The sequence below is a fragment of the Petaurus breviceps genome, unplaced genomic scaffold (genome assembly GCF_028583685.1).
Source record: "Petaurus breviceps papuanus isolate PSGF00001 unplaced genomic scaffold, PetGlider_PUasm1.0 174, whole genome shotgun sequence".
Taxonomy (NCBI): Eukaryota; Metazoa; Chordata; class Mammalia; order Diprotodontia; family Petauridae; genus Petaurus; species Petaurus breviceps.
The window spans coordinates 19772881-19794959 of NW_027185761.1; the positions used below are offsets into that span (position 1 = coordinate 19772881).

General features: G+C 42.1%; 1 protein-coding gene across 2 annotated transcripts in view; it reads left to right on the top strand.

Moving 5' to 3' along the window:
* SLC6A6 (solute carrier family 6 member 6) overlaps positions 1–22079 on the top strand; it is a 138985-nt gene that overhangs the window by 102561 nt on the left and 14345 nt on the right. For both annotated transcript variants that reach the window (XM_069083861.1, XM_069083862.1), the window contains exons 7-12: positions 4250–4384; positions 6185–6288; positions 6421–6545; positions 12147–12259; positions 19312–19449; positions 21526–21628. In XM_069083861.1, coding sequence (XP_068939962.1) covers positions 4250–4384; positions 6185–6288; positions 6421–6545; positions 12147–12259; positions 19312–19449; positions 21526–21628 — 718 coding nt within the window. The remainder of the gene's footprint in view (positions 1–4249; positions 4385–6184; positions 6289–6420; positions 6546–12146; positions 12260–19311; positions 19450–21525; positions 21629–22079) is intronic.

A 22079-nucleotide genomic window follows, 5' to 3' on the forward strand; every position in this document is an offset into this window, starting at 1 on the left:
AAAGAAAGAAAGAAAGAAAGAAAGAAAGAAAGAAAGAAAGAAAGAAAAAGAAAGGAAGAAAAGAGGAAGGAAGGAAGGAAGGAGCTTGAGGGAGCAACTAATAAGGTGCTATGCAAAGTCAGAAGAGGGTGGGACCATTTTCTATTGGTGCTATCAGGGAAGGCTTCATGGACTAAAATTTGAGCTGGGTCTTAAACCTTTAAGGATAAGATTTTCAGCAGGGAGAAATGGGCAAGAGCCTGGAGTGGTAGTGCCATATTCAAAGATGGAGACCACGGAGAGTCACGCAGTGTGTGAAGTAATTATTCTGACCGGATCTTTGGGCACTTAGAGAATTTGAGCTGGAAGGAATATGAGACCATATTGTCTAAGCCCATCATCTTAAAAGTGATGCAAAAGGGGACCAGAGAGATGAAGCGTCTTGTTCTTGGTCACACCAAAAGCTAAAGGCTGAGTTGAGATGGAAACTCAGGTCTCTCAGGTCAAGGGCTTTTCTCCATACCAGCCTGCCTGTTGAATGGTATTAGATTACTTGGGATATGTAGTGTGGGTTAACAGATTTATATTTTAACAGGGCTCTTTTGATTCGATTTGGGGAGCTCAAAATTCAAATGTCCAGAAATGGCTGGCCAATGCAAAGTGGCCAATATTTAGGTGCAAAGCGCTGAGTGGGGCGTTGGGTCTCAGATCAGCCTAATTTAGAAGAGGATCAGTCTTATCCTGGTCAAGTTTGTGGCTTTTTTCAGGAGTTTATCTCTGGATTATATCAGTGAGCATACATCTAGAAGTCAGAGCAGATAGATGGGGAGATATACATATACATATTATACATAGTGTGTGTCTAAATCTATATGTACATATATGTACACACACACACATTGTTTCAGCAGATATTCAGCTCCTACTTCCGAGGTTCAATGCTTAGCTTGGAGGGGACATGAAGCTTAACAAAAGGTGTCTCCCTACCCTCAAAGAACTTAAAATCCACCGTGGAAGCTGAATATGCAGATAAATGGAAAATGAATTAGAATGTGATTATGTAAATAATTCCTACCTCAATTAAACAAAGCACTCAGCTAATGGAGATAGATTTGAGAGTCTTCTGCTAGATGGATGTGGAATTCAGGGGGTTAATTCAGGGCTTAAAAAGGCACTTCTTTTGGTCTCACCACTTTTCGAAATCTGTCTAAAATTTCCACATTGCTGCTTCGTCACATGTGGAGTGGAATCTCTCCACTAGAGGCAGATCCTGTCCGGGATCTCAGGAGACATGGGTTCTAATCTGAGCTCCACTACTAATTACCTATATGATCTTGGCCAAGTCAGTAAACTCCTTGAACATCCATTTCAGGCTCTCTGCCTGCCTGATGGAATGAAAAATGAAAAAAATTAGATTGTTCTCATTTTGAACATGTGTTCTCATGGCCTAGGATAAGAAGACAGAATTTTATTTTATTTATTTTGCTTTTTGGAGGGCAATTGGGGTTAAGTGACTTGCCTGAGGTCACACAGCTAGTTTTTGTGTTAAGTGTCTGAGGCCAGATTTGAACTCAGGTCCTTCTGACTCCAGGGCCGGTGCTCTATTCACTGCGCCACCTACCCTCCCCAGAAGACAGGATTTTAAAAAGATTAGGATATTGGGCAAAAAACTGGGAACTGTATTTTGGAAAGGACATCAAAAGGGTGGAGAGTATACAGGAAAAAGTATTTATACCATACTAAGGGTTTAGGGCACTTAGGTGGTACAGTAGATAGAGTGTGTGGACTTAGAAAGACCTAAGTTCAAATCCACCTCAGACAGTTACTAGCTGTGTGACCCTGGGCAAGTCACTTAGCCTTGTCTGCCTCAGTTTCCACATCTGTAAAGTGAGCTGGAGAAGGAAATGATCAACTACTCCAGTATCTTTGCCAAGAAAACACCAAATGGGGTGACAAAGAGCTGAAAATGACTGAATAACAACTAACTAGCAAAACAAGGGTTTTAGATACATAGGCCAGAAACAATTTTATTTAGTTTAATATTAATATCAGAGTTCTTGAGAGAGAGACAGAGGGGCAGAGATACAAACTAGGGTTTCTTTATGCTCTCGGATATATCCCTCCGCCCAAGAGGTTTGAGGTATAGAAACTTTTACAAATCACAGTATGTTGAAATAAAGTTTAGCGGTTTTCAAATCATTGCCAACAAGAGTTACTATGTAGTTCTGGTACTTCCCTCAAGGAATCTTCTCCCAATTAACATTATCATTGCAATCTTTTCTGAAAGGAGAAGTGGGTGCGTGTATGTGTGTACATGCATGCATGCATGTATGTATGTAGGCATGTGTGTAAGGGGGAGGGAAGGAAGGAGAAGAAGATGGGGGGAACGTTGGTGGGGGGGGGATCATAGCATCATCTCTTCAGGAGATGGGGAGAGGTGGTTGAGAAAGAGGTAGGGCCAGTTGTTGTCCTCAGATGGTTAAATAAGCCCAGTCACTTCAGGAGTTGAGGAAGGCAACAATCTAAATGAGACAAGAGGTAGATCATGTCCAAAGTTAGATTTCCATCCTTAATCCTTTTGCTTAAGAAAGATCTTTTGTGGGGGTGGCTAAGTGGTGCAGTGAATAGTGCCCTGGCCCTGGAGTCAGGAGGACCTGAGTTCAAATCCGGCCTCAGACACTTAACACAAAAACTAGCCATGTGACCCTTGGGCAAGTCACTTAACCCCAATTGCCTTCCAAAAAAGAAAAAAACAAACCTTTTGTCTGTCATCTATTACCCTTCTTTGAAGAGGTTTAGTCTAGAATCAGCTTCTTTTGTTATTTCTTAATATTTCCAGTGACAATTGCAAAAGGAGGTTTCTCCTATCCTGCCACATAGACAAGGGTGGCCAGGTTGGTAGAGAGAGAAGTATTTGCCATATGAGGACTGGTTGAAGGAAGTGAGAACATTCAGCCTGGAGAAGAGAAAGAGGGATGGGTGGGGAGATGATATCTGTCTTCAGGTATTTGAAGGATTGTAGAATGATAGAAGAATTAAACTTATTCTATTTGGTCTCAGAAGCTATGGGATAGAAGTTACAGACACATTTAGGCTCCATGGCTGTATTAACAACAGCTAACATTTATATAGCATTTAGTGAGTACCAGGCATTGTGCTAAGCATTTTATAAATGTTTACTTAATCCTTACAATGACCCTGAGAGGTAGGTGCTATTATTATAACCATTTTACAAGTGAGGAAATTGAGGCAAACAGGTTAAGTTACTTACCCAGAGTCACACAGCTAGTATCTAATGCAAGACTCCAGACCCAAGGTTCTAGCACTTACAAGGGAGAAGTGTGGGCTACAACAGTGTTAGTAATCCATGGTTGGAATGGACTGCCCGGTGGGTGGGGGTGGGAGGAGGAAGGAGTTTGTGGGCTCCCTCTCAATGAAGATCTTCAAGATGACCACTTGGCAGATAGATTGTAGAGATATTCTCCATCAGATCTAAGCCTGAGCTAGCTAACTCTGAAATGAGATATTGAAGTATCTTGGCCCCAGGACTTCTGAAAGTTAGTGAGACATATTGGTTACTTTTAATTTCTCTTATACGTCTTTTCTCTAATGACCTTCCTTAAAAAACAAAACAAACAAAACCCTTCAAAATAGAACAAAAACAAAATCTTCTTTACTCAAAATTCCAGTTAGGTCAAGTCAAGAGACTTGGGTTAAAGTTTAAGCTGTGTCACTGACTTGTGGAACTGCCTCTCTAGTCCTCATTTTCCTGATAAAAACAAGATGATCTCTGAGCTCCTTTTCAGCCCTACCCTTCTTTGTTCTAAGGTTCCTTTCAGAGAGGTGACAGAGCATAGTCAATGGAGTCAGACTCAGTGACCTTTGAGTCAGAAAGACCTGAGTTGAGGCCCTGCCCTGGACATGTACTAGTTGCTAGATCCTTCAACACTCAGGGAGCTCTGAGAGATCCTAAGAGCTGCTCTTCTCTATTGGTGGATGGATTATTTTTCCTTTGATTTCACATGCCATTTAAAAAAGGGACCAGGCTCTGACTTTCTTTGATTCTATGGATTCCACCTAAGTGAGTTTTTTTTTTAAGTGTGTGGTGTGTGTGTATTTTCCTTTGGGAGCATGTACTCACAAATCTCACAGTGCAGAAAGATAAATGAACATGAAAGTTGGGTGAGTTCATCTCAAGGGAAGGGGGAATGAAAAAAACCAAAGCCAAAGACATCTCATCCCTCACTTGCTGTTTCTTTTCTATTTTAAGGTTGTATACTTCACAGCCACGTTCCCCTTCCTCATGCTTTTCGTGCTGTTATTGCGTGGAGTCACCCTACCTGGAGCTGCCTCTGGCATCATGTTTTATTTGTATCCTGATGCCTCCCGTTTGGTAGATCCTCAGGTAAGGTACTGTTGGACCTCCCCATGGCCTCTCCTGAGACTCAGGGGGCCATGAGCAGGGGAACCAGATCTAGGGCTTTGGGGAGGAGGTGGAGTGGTCCAGAGCACTTTTTTTTTTTCCATTACTCTCTTGGGCTCAAATAGAGCACTGAATGCTAACCAGTTGTGTTTTTCCACTGTGTCTCATTGAAAAGGTCATTGTTGAAAGTGTTAATGTATCTTTCCATGTGTATATCTTTTTATGTCAAAGGATTCTGAGGCTGTAGACTCTGTCCAATTATAGAATCTGGGTTAGGCTCTGGACAAGGTAAGGGAGATAACATTTTTTATGAGGATAGCTTTCCCCCTTCCCCCTCCTACTTTCTCCATCCCAAGGAGAGCCAGAAAAAAGGGGGGCAAGGGGAACCTTGCTTGGAGGAAAGCATGGGAGTTCATCCCACATGAGGGCCTCCAGAGGAAGATGTTGGGTGAGGTAAGGGCAGCTCTGACAAGGGTAGTGGTCTTCAGAGTAATCAAATGGTAATCACAAAAGCCTTAGCATTCAGGGACCACACCTCCATGTCAGCTTACATTGGAATGATCAGAGTTAGCCCTGTGTACCCAGGAGGTCATCTAGTCCTTTGTGCTTCATTTGACTGATGAGGAGACCAAGGTTCTTAGAGGGAAAATAACTTAATCATAGTCATACACCCAGAAAATAGAGTTAGCATTTGAATCCAGGCCTTCTGAATCATAGTTTGGTATTTTATTTTCTTCTCACTGAAGCTCTTCTTCCATTTCCCAGAGAGAAATCCAACCTTTCTTTGTATGTGGTGATTTTCTGAAACGCCTTTGGACACCCAGGCCAGGCCATTCAAGTCTAAAGCACTGGGTTAAATTCTGTAGGATTTTCTTTTGCTTTGAATTTTTTTTTTTTTGCTCAGCTTGGGTAAAAGTTTAAGTGAAAAAAAAAGTTTCTAAAAGTTATGAGAGATAGACAAAATTCCAGTTTAATTCTCACCTCTTCTAGTATCAGTTCTTTCTGATCCCTAGAACACTGGCTTCTCTTTTAATAAAACATCAGAAGTTTGGAAGTGCTGAATCAAATATAGTCAGTGGGTTTAAGAAAACTGCACATATAAGACACATTTTCCTTTACTCAGCCTGCTTTAGGTCACTGCCTCCTACCTGTCTAGTGGAAGTCAGCCGGGAGGGCTTATCATTAGAAACGGGGAGAAATAGATGAAGTTATTGGAATAGCAGTCCTGTACAGGTATTGTGATTTGTAACCCTGAATGCCTACTGAACACATACATTTCATCGGATCTAGAGATCATCGAGCCCCTTCTCATTTTACAGAGGAGGAAATTGAGGCTGGAGAGGTATCTTGCGTAAGGTCAATCAAAAGTAGTAAGTCTTGAAAAGGCACAAATGTGTGAAGGGACCTGCCCCTCATATGTGTTTGTCTTAGTGAGAATGATGAGCTCTCTTGCCCTCTGTCTGAAGTCACTGATAAAGACAAGATTGAGCCCCCAGTCTGAAATACCTGTTCTAAGTTCAGGCTTCAGGGTTTTCTCTTGGTTTGGGGTAAAAAGGGAGCCAAGGAAAGAGGGTGGCTTGGGGAATGAGGGCTGTTGGTGAAGACAAGTCTTCAGATAATTCCCAATTGCCAGCTTGGTGGGGGCCCAGTATTTCTGTCACCCCAGTCCTATCGAATTCTCTCTCCTGATGGCTAGGTAACTTCTTCTTCCTGGTCCCTTCTCCAGAGCTAACTCCCTTGTAGTGATCTTTATCTCTCCCCTTTCCCCCTCTCTCCTTCCAGGTCTGGATTGATGCTGGGACCCAAATCTTCTTTTCCTATGCTATCTGCTTGGGGGCAATGGTCTCGCTGGGGAGCTACAATGCCTACAAATACAACTGCTACAGGCAAGTCTTCCCTCCACAGGGGTGCCCGCCACTTAGCTAATCGATGATGTGTAAACAGAAAAAAAAGGAAGTAGGGACCTGGGGTTCAATCGTCCTTGAATTAACTTGCTCCATGAAATATGTGTGACTTAGGGACTGTATGCTGCTGGGATGCCTGAACAGTGGTACCAGTTTTGTGTCTGGCTTCGCAATTTTTTCCGTCCTGGGCTTCATGGCACACGAGCAAGGGGTGGACATTGCAGATGTGGCCGAGTCAGGTATGGTGGTTTCGGCGGCAGTGATGGTGGGCACTGCCGCCTAGTGCGTGAGCCGACCTCTGCAGGCATTTAGCCAGGAAGGGGGCATTGGGGGGGGAAAGGAAAAAAATGGAGGTTTTCAAAATGAACCCCAGAAACTTCCCCTAAGTACCAGAGACTCCCGCTTCAAAATGCACAACATCTGGATAGCCGCTTGATTGATGCGGGGGCAGAAAAGGAAGGATGATTTCCTCTCCTCAATCAGGGAATTGGGGTCAGCCCTGGATCAGGTCAACTAGAGTCCACCCAGCTGCCCACTGGGCCTTAAAGCAAATCCATTTGGAAACTCAAAATCGGCTGCCAGTTCTGCAGTTTGATTGCAACTTTCTCAGCCTCGGTTTCTGTATTTTGCACTTTGCTCTCGGCGTTTTAGCTGTGAAAATCAGATCTTCTCGGGGTCACTGTCTGTCTTTGAGCCGTCCCTCGTGAAGTTGGTATTATTGGTGACAAGTCCATTTTGAAATGGGTTGTGAGGAGAACGTCACCTTCGACGGGGAGGTAGACTCTTTCTTCAGGAAGGTCGTCAGCTAGCCCAGAGGGGGCCCATCTCTGATTGCTTCTCAGCATCCAATCACCCTAGGAAACTTAATTTGCTTTTTGAAACTGCTGCCTTCCTGGAGGCCCTCTGAGGGTGAAAAGATAGATAGATAGGGAAGGCCCTGTTGAAGAATATTTTGGGCAAAAGACAGGTGGTTTCAAAGTGTGGTCAAGCTAGTGTCGTTTGTCTCTCTCAGGGACTGTAATTGGGAATGGGTTTGGCTGCAACCCCAGAGGAGTGGGGATGTGCCTATAGGAGCAATTCAGACCGTCGTGTTGCCTCACTCAACTTCTTCTCAAGTCTCTCCTTGGCCATTCTCTCCTCATTCCATTATTAGCCATAGGAGTTGCAGTTTCATGATGGATATGCATGCATTTTGTAAAATCATAGGGTACTAGAAAGGTCCTTTGAGCTAATATAGTCCAACCTCCTCCATTCACTGAGCCACGTTTGAGTCTAGTAAATGACAGAGATGGGATTCCTTACTTAAAAGTCTGTGCTCTTTCTATCATCGCATATGGTCTTTCATGCCATTTCATATAGAAGTATCCTGAAGTCATTAATTTCCCATTCTGTATCCTCAGGGATGGTTAAGTCTTCCCTGACTGAAGACTTCTTTTTTCACCAACTTCTCCACCCATAATACAACACTCTACTGAGAAATGCTCTCTTGGATATGCCGCACTCCGCAAAGATGTGTCTGAGGATGTCCAAGATACTAACTCTTCCAAATATTCCTCTGGCCTTTCCTAAAATCTCCATAATTCCTTCTACGTAATTCCCCTACTAGCTTCTCCAGTCTGAGTTTTCAAAACACCCTTGCCATTGTAGGAAGAAGCCAATTTCTTATTAAGCTCCTTGGTATTTTTCTTGGTAAATCCAAGACAACTTCTCCATAGTTTTCACCCTGAAATGAGGTGCTGGTGGACAATGAGGCAAAAATCTATTCTCTAAAATTGACTTTGGTCTGTCATTTGGGTCAACACTGTCTGGTCCTTACCCAGCAAACTCTAGTTGAAAACAATAATGGCAATGCACCATGAGATGGGAATATTTTCCAATTTATTTGGTTCCAAGGCTTTCTGCCTCTTTGGTGTTGCTGGGACACCAAGTAAGTTAGGCCAAGAGCACATGACTGTTTAGCTATACAGAGAATCTGTGCCATGTCTGTCTGGATTTGTGGGCAAGAGAGTTGGATAGAGTCTATATACTGAGGAAGCAGGCAAAGGCAGCTTTCTTTTACAAGAGGATTTGCAAATAACATGCATTAATTAGGTGTTACTATCATCTTAGAGAACCTGAAAAAGGTTTGGGTAGCGGTGTGTATGTGTGTGTGTGTTTTAAGTACAGGTATGCACATAGGTAGATGCATGAACATATGTGTGTATTGTGAAGACATCAAGGCATTCTAATGCTTCTGAAGCCCTTTGAGATCTCCAGCATGAGTAAATACTTTATGGTATAGAAGATACTATTGTGAGGTTTTATGACCAAAAGGATTCCTCAGCCGGTTGCCAGTGTTCTGTGGTGATGGGCCTCTCCATCCTCAGACAGGCTTGACTGGCCTTCAGGTTATAGGTGTGCAGCCCAATCACTGGGTCTGTGCATCCTAGTTTGGGAACTGCAAGAGCTTAGTTTTCTCAAACCCTGGGTTTCCTTCCATGGCAAGATGAGCCACTGGCATAGAGTGGAGGGATTTATCAATGCAATGTCAGCCTGAGCACCTCCCGTCTTTAGCCAAAGACTTCAAGCTATGACTTTATCATTTATTCCCCTTGGTGATTTATGAAGTGCCAACAAATGGTGTCTGATTATTTCTCTAATAAGCTTTTAACAAGCTCTGTATTGAGCCTAGTGCCTTGGAACGAGATAATTATTGAGCTGAACGGAATTCCAATGAAATGTAGCATGGAGTGATTTATGCTCGTCAGTCTTCCGAGGGACCAGAAGGGGGTTGGGTTCCTTCACATGGACTTCTCTCTTGATAATGCAGCGTTGGCTTCTAGAGACAACCAACTACTCAGAAAAACTGCAAAACGGAAATACAGAAACGATTGAGTTGATAATGTGCAGAGTTTGGGGGGTGGGAGTGGGGCACATGTTTTGCATCTGTCTCATAATTGGCTTGAATTGATTATACACGTGCAATCTAACAACCACAGCCTGAATGGAAATTTAGATTTCTACTGAGGTAAGAGGCATTCCTTGAAGGCACAGATTCCTAGAATCCAAGCATGCTAGGGGGCTGGAAGGGAACTCCAAGACCATCTGATCCAACCAGCTCCTTTGACATAGGAGGAAACTAAAGCCAGAGAGGAGAAAGAGCCAGGCCATACTGGCCTCGGGAAGAATTAAGACCTAAACCCAGACAGTGATGTTCTTTCCCCATCAGACACTGCCTCTTAATCCTCAAAATGGTCAGGTGTGTTCTATGATGTGCATTTGAAGATGGAGGCCTTGCTTCTTTTAATCTGTATTATGTGCCCAATTTGGCAAGGCGTCATGGTGTTGTGGAAAGAGGGCTGATTCTGGAGTCAGGGACAAAGGCAGGTTTGAATTCTACCTCTCCTATATATTCATAAATTGCTTGACAATGGATGGGTTTCTCTGAGCCTCAGTTTCCTCATCCCTAAAATGGGTATAAGAATACGTACAAAACTTACCTCACAGGGTTGTTGTGAGGATCACTTTACTCGAGATAACTTGTCAAGTGTTTTTGAAACTCTAAAGTGTTCTAGAAATGCCAGTCACGGTGACTGTTCCTCTTAGCTGTCACTGATTTTCCAGGTGATATAATCACATCCAGTCCTCTAAGGGTTTAATTCGTATGATCACTTCCCTTTCTCCTGATTGAAATTCTATGGGGTTGAAGTGCCACTGGACCCAATTATTCTCTCCTCTGCCTCATTCCAACCAGCTGCTTTCTAAATGGAGGCAGAATCATAGGAAGGTACCATGATAAGGGAACCAAAAAGTCACCTGGTTCATTTTTATGAAAGGAGAAGTGACTTGTCCGAGGTGACACAACCAGGGAGTAGTCCAGCCCAGACTAGGACCCATCCATCATCATGTCATAGATTTAGGACCAGAAAAGCCTCAGAAGTCACCTAGTCCAGTCCCTTTATTTTGTTCTTGAGAAAAACTGAGTACTAGGAACATTAAATGCCCACATTCACATAGACAATGATAAGTCGCACCCATCGGAGGGTGGGACTTGAGCCCATATCCTCTGAGCTAACTTTTGTTTTTCATTGTACCACACTGACTCTCAGCTCAGTCAGTGCTCTCTTCACTGTATCACCCCACCCCTGAGTATGTCCTATGCTCTAATAATGCCCCCCACTCCCACCCCTTCCTTCCCATCTAGAGGTCTTTGCCTCCCTAAGGCTCCTTCCTTAGGAACATTGTCTTTCTTTCCCTAGGAAGCTGTGCTTTCTCTTTCCAAAAAAGTCACATTTTTCTAACATTGTATAGCCTCTCAGTCTGTCTTTTCCATTCATCTGGTTGTTGATTTTCTAAAACTTTTTTTAAATTTTTATTTATTATTTATTTATTTATATTTATTATCATTTTATTCTCCAAATGTAAGAAGGTCATCAGATTTTCCCCATGTCACCCTAAATTTTTTTCTTGTCAATTACAACTTTGTTTTTCTTCTTTCTTGATCTGACCATTCCCTTCCACTCATTTCTCTTTCTTTGTCCCTTTTTCTCCCTCCCTCTTTATCTTCCCTAACTTCCACACACTCTCCTAGCTCCTGGTTAGCCACTCTCCTGGGCATCTGTTCTCCTTCCTCCAACTGATCTAAGTCCTAGGAAGTGAGAGAAGAGGTAAATCTGCATTTCCTCAGATTTCTCATCCTTTTTTGTCCCCTAGCCAGGAAAAGAAAATATGAGTTCCGAAAATCTTTTAAACTTTAATAGCCTAAAACCGCCCTAAGACTTTTGGGATACTCACTATTCAAAAAGCTCAGCCCCCCTCCCCTAAATAAAAAAAAAAAAAACCTTTTTCTTTTTGCAAATGAGCCCTTCTCCTTTTCATCCAAATATCCTTAGTTAGAGACATGGCGCCAATTATCACCTCCATTCCCCCCCTCCCCCCCTCGCTTCCATTGGGCTAGGGAGAGAGTGACCTCCCTTAACCCTCTCATTTCACTTTCTGGTGATCTCTGTTTTATTGCTGAGCAAAACTCTGTTCTTCACCATTTGGCCCAGAGCCTAGAGTCCGAGATTCAGGCTGAGGACAGACAGATGTGGGTGTGGCAGAGGAGACTGAAGAGAGAAACATCCGGTCACATCTGTTAGGATGTGCTAGTCCTTTGCCCAGAGGACTCAGTGGTGTGTCTTTCTGCTCTGGTGGAGAGAGTGTGTGCGTGCGTGTGCTTAAACCTGTACAATGATCTCTGACCCAACAAGCAGAGGACAGAAACAATGAGACTTCTTCCTCACTAAACAAGAGCCTAAATTATCCAGAGAAGGCCTTTGTATCATTGTTTCCCTCTGAATATTGGGAAATGCCCTCACAAGATCATTTTCAGATTTCTCCCCCCTCCCGAGAAATGAAAACCAAGAAACTACATTTGTTAAACTGCTTGGTTTGTCCCAGTAAAAGGAAGAACCTGCTTTGCAGACCATCTGGGAGTCAGCCTTAGATTTCTCCTTTTCGCTTTCTCCCTGAAAGCCACATTGTCCTGTGGAGCAAGTTGAGTTTCTCCATCCCAGCTTATACCTTGGAATGACGAGTTCTGCTTCCCTTGGGTCTCATGGGGGTCTGTTGGAGACAGATGCTAAAACTGGCCCTGACTGATTCCAAATTGAACTTATGCTGTTTGTGGCTAGGACTTGCCTGACCTCTCCCCTAGGGAAGGTCCCCTTGTCCTTCCTCTTGCTCAGGGTTGGGAGTGGCTGAACAAAACCAAATTACTTCTGCCTTCCAGTATAAGTCTTGGTTTTTCGGAATGCTTGGTTACTGACTACTTTCCTCTCCTCTGCCCCCTTCCCATTCTCTTTTTTTCACTCCCTTAGGTCCAGGCTTGGCCTTCATTGCCTACCCGAAAGCTGTCTCGCTGATGCCGCTGCCCACGTTTTGGGCCATTCTTTTTTTTATTATGCTTCTGTTGCTTGGACTGGATAGCCAGGTCAGTAGAATGACAGAGGGTGGATTCTTTGCTTCTGATGGGAGGTGGGATCATTCTTACTTTGGGCACTATTCGTTACTATCTTCCCTCCTCACTTGTGCAACTTCAGCCATCTACTACTACTACCAGGAACCTAAAAAGACCCTGACCTATGGAAACTGTTGTCACAAAGCCCATGCATTTTATTTAGAGGTCAAGATATCCTCAAATCCTCAGTCAAGCATTTGTATACAAAAGATTAGCAGAGCTTAAAGAAGAAAGCTACAAACATATCAGTCTGGGGCATGGGCAAATGACCTTGCAGATCTTGAAACGCTTGAGGGTTACCATTGTATTATAGCATAACTCCGTATCTTCTATAACAGGAGAGTTATGGATGTCTATTGTGAAAGCACTGAACCCATCATCAAGAAAAACTGTATTATATAAAAAAGTATTCAGCATCTACTAAGGTAGAGAGTAGACATCAAAAGCAATCTAAATAAACATGCTCTGGGTGTTTAAAGAGGAGACTAGAAAATTTATTTAACTGTAATACATATAATGCCAGATAAATGAAGAATTCCTATGCTGTCATATTTACTGTCAATGGATATTTGTCTAAGAAGCTCATATCATTTTATGAACAAAACATCTAGTAGGAGATGGTGCTGCACATGGGCAGTGTTGGGAAATAAGCGTCATTGCTGTGATGGTACTCCTGCTCTTTCTGAGTGTGCCCCTTCCCCCTCCTAGGCACTTAAGCACCCACGGTCTCCTTGCTTTGCCTCTTTTCAAGGAATATGGCTCTCCTAGACATCACCCATGCTTTTGGGCTTCCCTGAACTCTTTCCCTGATGCCCAGGTGAAAACTTAATTGTCCTCTTTCTCGGCAAAACAAAATGTCACCTGTGGCTAGCCTCATAGGCTAATAACCAATCCCTTCTGAGATGTAAACAGTGAATCACCCTTTCTGGATGCATGCAAAGCAGCATCCAGAAAAGTTAGTATTCCAAACATTGTAACAGGGTAGCTAGGTGGCACAGTGGGTAGTGCGCCTGGCCTGGAATCAAGAAGACTCATTTTCCTGAGTTCACATCTGGCTTCTCTTACTAGTATTGTGACCTTGGGCAAGTCACTTAACCCTGTTTCTCTGTTTCCTCATCTGCAAAATCAACTGGAGAAGGAAATGGCAAACCACTCCAATATCTTGGTCAAGAAAACCCCAAGTGGCATCATGAAGAGTTAGACACGACTAAAAATGACTAAACAATGATGATTCCAGGCATCATAACAGACCTATGTGGGAGATGGTGTGTGCTAGCAGGATTCATCACCACCCTCAGAATCACTATGTAGATAGCCACCTATGCATAATCAGGCCCTAGAAGACAAACAAGGGTCATATATCCATAGTGCATTGAAAACTAAACAAATATGTGCCCTTAGATACATGGCCAAATTTTCATTGATTCTTTAGAAAATGAAACAATGAAAATAATGATGGAAAGAGCTGCTGGACTAGACCGAATGTATCGAGAAGGTTCTACAGGGAAACACTTTCGTGGGCATTGAATGATGATTCTCCAGATAACTGAAAGAGGAGGATTTTCTCACTACTCCCCCAATACCATTATGAATAGACAATTAAAGTCTGCTTTCCCATTTCTGCGAAATTTTTGTGAGGATAATCTATAATGAGTATATCTTAATGAAAGCATGTGAAAGGAATGGGCAAGCATTTGTACATGAAACTCTATAGTGTACTATTTCTTTAGTTTGGTCAACATGGTTGACTGAAAAGTTCAGAAAACATGAGGTCCCACTGTGATTATTAATTGTTGACTATAAAAAAAATTTGATTGTGGAAACTGAATATGACATTTAAAGGATCTCCCATGGATTATTAAAATGATTCCAGATCTCTTGGGGAGACGTAATAATAGAGATCACTTTATTAATCATTTTCCATATCATTAACACTTAGTTTAGGTTGAATATGAAGATGTGTTTGCCAAAGATGTTCATCCTCATTATGGAAGTTTTTCCAGCCAGACTCCAAATGGGAAATTTCCAAAAGATAGCAAAAAAAAAAAAATTTAAGATAATCTCATTTGTAGATTGATTGCATCAAGTCCTAGAATACCAAAGAACCTTCTAACACATCCATAATCACTCAAAAAAGTTCAGCCTAACTCTCCACCAAAGAAGAATCAGTTGGAAGAATCCTGCCCACACTATGGCACGTGACTATAATTAGAGAGTTTACTCATTGGTACATTTATCTCGGACAGACTATGCAGATGGAGCGTTAAATGGACACAAAACTGAGTAGGAGAAAGAGCAGGAAACCACACAGAACTTTCAATAGCATCTTCTTTCTGAAAATAAGACCTTTCTTTTTTAACAATGAGATTCTTCCTGTGACCTGTGTTCAAATCTAGTCTTAGACACTTCCTTTCCCTGTCTCACCTTGTTGTTCAGTTGTTTCAGTCCTGTCTGACTTGTGACCCAATTTAGGGTTTTCTTGACAAAGATACTGGAGTGGTTTTGCCATTTCCTTCTCCAGTTCATTTTACAGATGAGGAAACTGAGGCAAACAGGGTTAAGTGACTTGCCCAGGATCACACAGCTAGTGAGTGTCTGAGGCCAGATTTGAACTCAGGAAGATGAGTGTACCTGGCTTTAGGCTAGACGCTCTATAGCTGCCCTAGAGAGACCCAGAGAGCCTAAAAGATTTGCCAAAAGTCACAGAGTAGAACCTGGCAAAGAGGACCTGTGCAAGTTTAAAGACAATTAGAAAGTCATGTAGAAAAGGCCAGTGTGTAGTTGGAAATCATAGGGTCTCATCAAGTGTCAGGACAATAGATGGAGATTTGGGAACTAAGAAATGATTCTTGTGGCTAGGATCATGAGTGAACACCGGAGGGAGGGGGCTAGAGGGAGATCAGAGATCCAAGAACCTAGCTTTGAGGGCGATACTCACAGACAAGAGAGTGAGAGAAAGAAGAGGAGCCAGCTAAAGAAAGGGAATGGGTAGCTGGCTAAATAGGAGAAACAAGAAAATCCAGCTTCACCGGGTCTGAGGCAGGAGGGAATGGGCGGTGAGGAAGTAGGAAGTGGCAGGGAAGTCGTTTTCAGACTTAGAGAAGTCTTAATGGGATGAGGAAGGGGGTGAGGGAAAGACAGTGGATTTAGCCAGAAGGGAGAGTTGTGTTAGTGCAGAAGACAAAACGGAAACATTTGTGCAGCTCTGCAGAGGAAAACACCCTGGCTCCAGGTAGATTAGGCTGTCGTGGTTTCTAAGCCATATTTGGCATCAGTGCATCAGTGTTATGACATGCAATTTTCTTCCAGTGATAGTTGGCGCATGCTTCTGAGACATCCAAATTTTTCCATTTCAGATTCTTACAATTGAGCTGGATGTTTGTAAATGTTTGTGGAAGCCTTCCTTTACCTTTATCCTTCCAAGGCACTTTTCCAACTAACTTAAGGAATCCTGGGACCTAATAAGAGCCATAGGGGGCCTTAGAAGGCAGAGTTGTTAAGTTGTTAAAATCTTAAGTTGTTCAAATCATGGAGGACTGAATGTTAGGGCTTGAAGGAGTTTACCTTGTAGAATGTCTGGAGCTGGAAGGAACTTTAGGACACAATGATAGAACATAGATTAATAGAGTTGGAAAGGACTTTTGTTCAGTCGTTTCAGTTGTGTCTGACTCCTTGTGACCTCATTTGGGCTTTTCTTGGCAAAGATACTGGAGTGGTTTTGCCATTTCCTTCTCCAGCTCATTTTACAGATGAGGAAAATGAGGCAAGCAGGATTAAGTGACTTGCCCAGGTTCATACAGCTATTAAGTGTCTGAGATCGAATTTGAACTCAGGTCTTTTTGACTCCAGGCCCAGTACTCTGTCCATTACCTCGATGCCTGGAAAAGGCTTTAGGTCCTGGAATGTCAGAGCCAGAAGCGACCCTAAGATACTGTTCTTGATCTGCTCACTACCAACTACCTGTGTGATGCTGGCTAATCCATTTAGCAATATTACAATTCAGTTAAGCTTTCTAGACCTCAGTTTCCTCATTTACAAAATGGTAAAAAGTAACATTTAACCCATCTGCTATGTTCATGTGAGCTGTCAGTCTCATGAATATTCATCTGAAAGCTCCATAAATGGAACTTGAGGCTTTTTCCAAATTGAATTTTGAAATGCCCAGTCTGACCCTTTGTAGCCAACCCCTCATGTAAATGGCAAGGCCTTGAGAAATGGGGAAATCACTCCTCTTTGCAGAAGTTCATTTTCCCTCATTGGTGTTCCTTACATCTTTGGAGCTGGGTCAAGCATGACCAGGAGCTAAGACCCAACAGGCTTCAGGAGAGTTTGAACACAAGTTTAAAAACAAACAAAAAAAAACACCCATTAGAAATCAGTGCTCACCAAGGCATTTTTTTTTAAGGTGCCAGAAGATTTAGGAGAATTACCAACATCAAACAAAGTAAACACCCTCACGTGTGCTGCCCAGGGCTTAGCCTCATCAACTTGAGCTAGCTTTGTCAGGTGCAGGGAACACACACAAACTCCAAAGTGACGTTTAAAACCAATTTAGGGAAACAGAATGTTCGAGCTGGGAGGAATCTTAGAACTTACACTATTCAGGTTGGAGGCTACCGTAGAATGGAATACGGTAGGGCTGAAGGGGATCTGAGAATGTGGAGTGCTAGAGCTGGAAGGGACCTCAGAGCAGATGCCAAACAGAATGATGGGATGGAAAGGGCTTCCCTTTTATTCTAGATGAGGGGACTGTGATCCAGGCACTGGGCAAGTGACATAAGAACATTGGTGATAAAGCCAGCTGTAGGTCCCCATCTCCTTTTCCCTTCCACTCTAGGAATTTAAACACTGGAGTTCTTATGCATTGTCATTGACTCAGCTAATCCACTGTTCAGTTTTGAAGGCATCTGTTAACTTAGCCACAAATAGATTTTAGTGATTTCTTCTTCCCATGAACATAAAGAATTCGTGTCTACCTCTGTCTTTCACTAAACCTTTGTCAGATCCAAGTTCCATTTGCAGACTATAATCACTTCTATTCAGATATAAACATTTATGTAATTCCTGTGCCAGGAACTTTGTAAATATTATTTCATTGAATCCTCAAAACAAGCCTACGAGGGAGAGGCTGTTACTATGTCTATTTCACAGTTGAAGAAACTAAGTTGAAATGACATGCCCAGGGTCACACAGCTAGTAAGAGCCTGAGGTTGGATTTGAACTCTGGTCTTCCTCGCTCTAAATTCAGTGCTCTGTTCACTGAGTCACCTAGATGCATGGCTGGGAAGGAATCTTAGAACTTAGAATATTCAAGTTGGAGGCTACCATAGAATGAAACATGGTAGTTCCTGTCGTTGTAGGAACCCCTGCATGTGAGGAATCAAATTCCTAGAAATGAGAACTGCTAAAAGAAATAAGCTTTATCTTGAAGGCTTATCAGATCAAAGAGCAGAAATAGTCTCCCCCCGCATCCCCTTCCCTACAGGCTATATGCTTTGGTACAGTTCACACAATCTGTTGTTTAAGAGAGAGTATGTGCCATGTGGTAGAAAACCTTTGGTTGGGAGTTAGGAGACCTGAGTTCTAGTCCTGCCTTTGCCCTTCACTATAATTGTAATCTTAAGTAAGTCCCTTAAATCTCTCTGGGTCTCAGTTGCCATTTTGGTAAAATATGTTGTTTGATGAGGTAAAGTCCTGGGTTTGAGGAGATATACTAGCTGTACGACCCTGGACAAGTCACTTTGCTTCCTTCTGCTTCGATTCCTTATCTGTAAAATAGGGGAAGGTTTCAGTTCTAAATCTATGCTACCATAATTACCCTCCTGGCTTCAAGGCAATTGAAGTAATTTTCCTTGGGGTTTTAATACTCACTCACTGAAATCACTGCTTCCTTTATTTGTCTTTAATGTCCCCCCACTGAGAAGGGCACAGACCCTTATCGATCAGCATAACTATGGAAGCATTACATGTTAAAGCTGGAAGAGACCTGAGAAAGCATTTGGCCCAGCTCTCACAGTTTACAAATGTTAAAGCTGAAGGCCAGAACAGGGCTGTGATTTGCCCAAAGTCACAGAGCTGACTAGTCAGCAGGGCCTGCACAGGAAGGACTTTACTTTCAAATCCTAGATAAGGGTGTTATTGTTATTGTTTTTCTAGTAATTCTGATGAAACAGAGGCAGAGAGACAAGAGACAGAGAGAGATGGGGGGGGGAGGGAGGGAGGAGGAGGATAGAGAGAGAGAGAGAGGAAGGGAGGGAGAGAGGAAGGGAGACGGAGGGAGGGGGGAGGAGGAGGGAGAGAGAAACACACTACTTTCATCCCATAAATAACCTTTAGATGATAATATTTCTTTATTTCTGGCATGGGATTTCTCAGTTATCTGAAACTTGCACGATGTGAAATCATTTTTCTTTTTCATGGAAAAACAGGTCCCAAATTAAATAGCATATGTTTAGACTTGGAATTTTCCAACTTTAAAAGGAATGGATTGCAATTAAGTAATACACTAGATTCATGGAAAATCAAGTCTGGAAGGGACCTTAGACATGTTTCAATCCAAACCTCTCTGCCTCCCCCTTTTCCCTTCCTATTAAATTCCTCCTTGATAACCACCTTTATATTTGTTGTCTTCCCCCATTAGAATGTAAGTTCCTTGAGGGTAGGGACTGTCTTGCTGGCTTATATTTGTACTCCTAACTTTAACACAGTTTCTGACACACTGCATATTTAATAAGTGCTATTTCATCCATCTATCCATTCATTCCCTTTCCCCATTTTATAGAGAAGGTAGAAAATGGTGGAGTAAGTTGCCCAAGGTCAGTAGGCAAGTCTTTGGCAGAGCTGAGTTAGAGCCTAGGGATCTGATTCTTGTAACCCAATCCAGTCTCTTTTCACTGCACTGGGTTGACTGGGGATTGCAGTGGGCTTGGAGAAAGGGGAGAGTGTGTTTTGAAATTATGTTAAAGGAAATCATTGAGGGACAGCTGAAACTCAGTCCAATGTATTTTTGTCGCTTTTCCTTCTAGTTTGTTGAAGTTGAAGGACTGATCACATCATTGGTTGATCTGTACCCATCCTTCCTAAGGAAGGGTTACCGACGGGAAATCTTCATTGCTTTAGTGTGTATCCTTAGCTACTTTCTGGGCCTTACTATGGTGACTGAAGTAAGTATTCCTGGACACCCACTACTCTGTTGTTTCTTCCAGTCCTTGGTGGATACACATTCTATTTCTGTTCATGTCAAAAGCTGTTTAGTTCATGTAGTCTGGTATTAAAGCCTTGTCTCCTTGGAGGTGGGAAACTGGCCAGCTGGATAACTACTGTTGGTCCTTGAGAGCCAAGTGAGATAATGAACAAAAAGCACTATATAAATATAATTTGCTATTATAATTGTAGCCACAGCATACTATGAGCTGCTATTACAATTGGCTGAAATGACCCAACTTCCCTAGTACTGAGTCCTCTAGTTAGATTTTCCTTCTCTTTCTGACCCCAAATATCAGTAAAATTTTCAAACATAAAATCTGTTTGGTTTCTATTTGAATTGGGGCTGCTTTGCAGGGAGAAACATACCCTATAAGTAGATTTGTGTAATGTGATTGAATATTTCTTGAATCAAAACATGGGCTATCAAAACTTATTAAAAAAATCCAAGTTGAAATAATCCTTTGAGTCTGGTGTTGCTGGCTTATATCAATTATAAATATCTCACTTAGGATTAAACCCTCCTGCAGGTCCCATAAAAGACCCATAAAGTGTCATTTTTCACCATGAGGGGTCATTATATGAACGTTTCTTTTGTACCTAGTCAACTGCATGATAAAGCCTTCTATCTCCTTTTGAAATTTCATTTTTAAATAATTTCCCCCCAAAAAATATTGTGCTTAGAAGATTGCATCATTAAATATTTTTCCAGTGGTCTGAATCCTCCCTTACAAAGAAGGATGCCACATACCAAGAGGAAAATTGAAATAAAAGATACCTATGGCAGACTCTATTTTTGAGATACTCTACTTTCCTAGAATGCTTATTTTAAAGTCACTGTATGCAAAGCCAAACCCCAATTGCAGATATTGGTGAAAATGACTGAATGAATGAATACCCTTGCCTCTTTGAACAAAGCCGAAGCCACGGAATGAATGACAATGTGGTGAGAAATGATGTATAGATCCATATTATAGAATGTCAAGTGAATTTAAGTGGTAAAGTAGAAAGTGAATTTATCTTTTATCTCTCTGTATAAATTTCTCTACTCAACTTTTCTATATTTCTGTCTTTATCATAACCTGTCTTTTATCTTCCTCATTTTTTTCCCACCTTCCTCCTTTCTTCCCAATTATCTATGTTTCTGTCAATTTATCTTTCTGGTTTTTTTAAAAATTCACTTTTCATTTATTTCAAACTGCTTAGCAGCAATATTTTCAATAAAAGCTAAGATAGGAGAAATAAAAATATTCATGCTGAGAGCAAAACATCTCTGGTCTTGGTTAACAGTTGGCTTCCTGCCTCCTGATTTTTTCTGCTCCAGAACCTTCATAAAGCAATTAAATCACATCAACAAATGACTTCAAATCCCATAATGAACATTTTTTAAAGTGGGGTAGCGGAATATTTCTCCTAAGCTTCCTCTGAAAAGCACACATAATCTAAACAGCCTAATATTGACTCCGTTTATATATATAAAGACTTTGGGGTGAGAACTGATTTTAAGTAGAGAAGTTTGAACTGAGGTTTTTGTGTGGGAGAGAAAAGTTGGTTTGGATATAATGCCAGGCTTTGTTATCACAAAGGTCAGTTATTGTCTCAATAATCGGGCATTTGGGGGCAGCCAGGTAGCACAGCGAGTAAGAGCACCAGCTCCAGTGTCGGGATGACATGTGGATCGAATCCGGGCTCAGACACTTATTACCCACCCAGAAACACCTGGCCGTGTAACCTTGATCAAGTTACTTAACCCCAATTGCTTAGGGGTGGCCAGGTGACTCAGTGAGTAAGAGCACCGGCTCCAGTGTCGGGATGACCTGGGGATCAAATCCAGGCTCAGATACTTAGTAACACACCCAGAAATAACTGGCTGTGTAACCTTGAGCAAGTTACTTAACCCTGATTGCTTTAAAAAAAAAATCAGGCTTTTGCTTCTAAAGGAGGGGGTGGTGGGCATTGAATTACAGGTCGCCCAGAATATCTCACTTGGTGTTCTTGGTGCCAAGAAAGTTCACTTCCTTTGTATTCCTTCACAGGGTGGCATGTATGTGTTTCAACTCTTTGACTACTATGCAGCTAGCGGTGTATGCCTCTTGTGGGTTGCATTCTTTGAATGTATTGCTATTTCCTGGGTATTTGGTGAGTATAGAACCTTCACAGTTGTCGTAAATGTCCTTAAATGTCATTCTCCCCTAATGGGTGGACCAAGGGAAGGGGTTACTTCATGGTGTAATGAGAACCTTCAGAAGTCAAGAATTCTACCTGGTACCTGCTAACTATTAGCAAAAAAAAAAAAAAATTCAGGATGTCATAGGATTTCAGCTCATTGTTCTTGGGTACTATGACTCTTAGCTATGCCATGGTTTGAAAGGTAACTTAGGTTGAAGGCCCCAAACCACTTTCTTACCATTCCTTGGGAAAAAGAAAGGCTACGTAAGAAACTACCAAGGCAAAGATTCAGCACCTTATGTGTGAAGACATGAAGCATTAGAAAGTGGTATGAGCAGGTTATGAAGACTAACCCCTTCCATGTAGCCACCTACTTATTCAAATGAGGTTGCCATTTTCCATAAAGTTATTCATGTTCCTT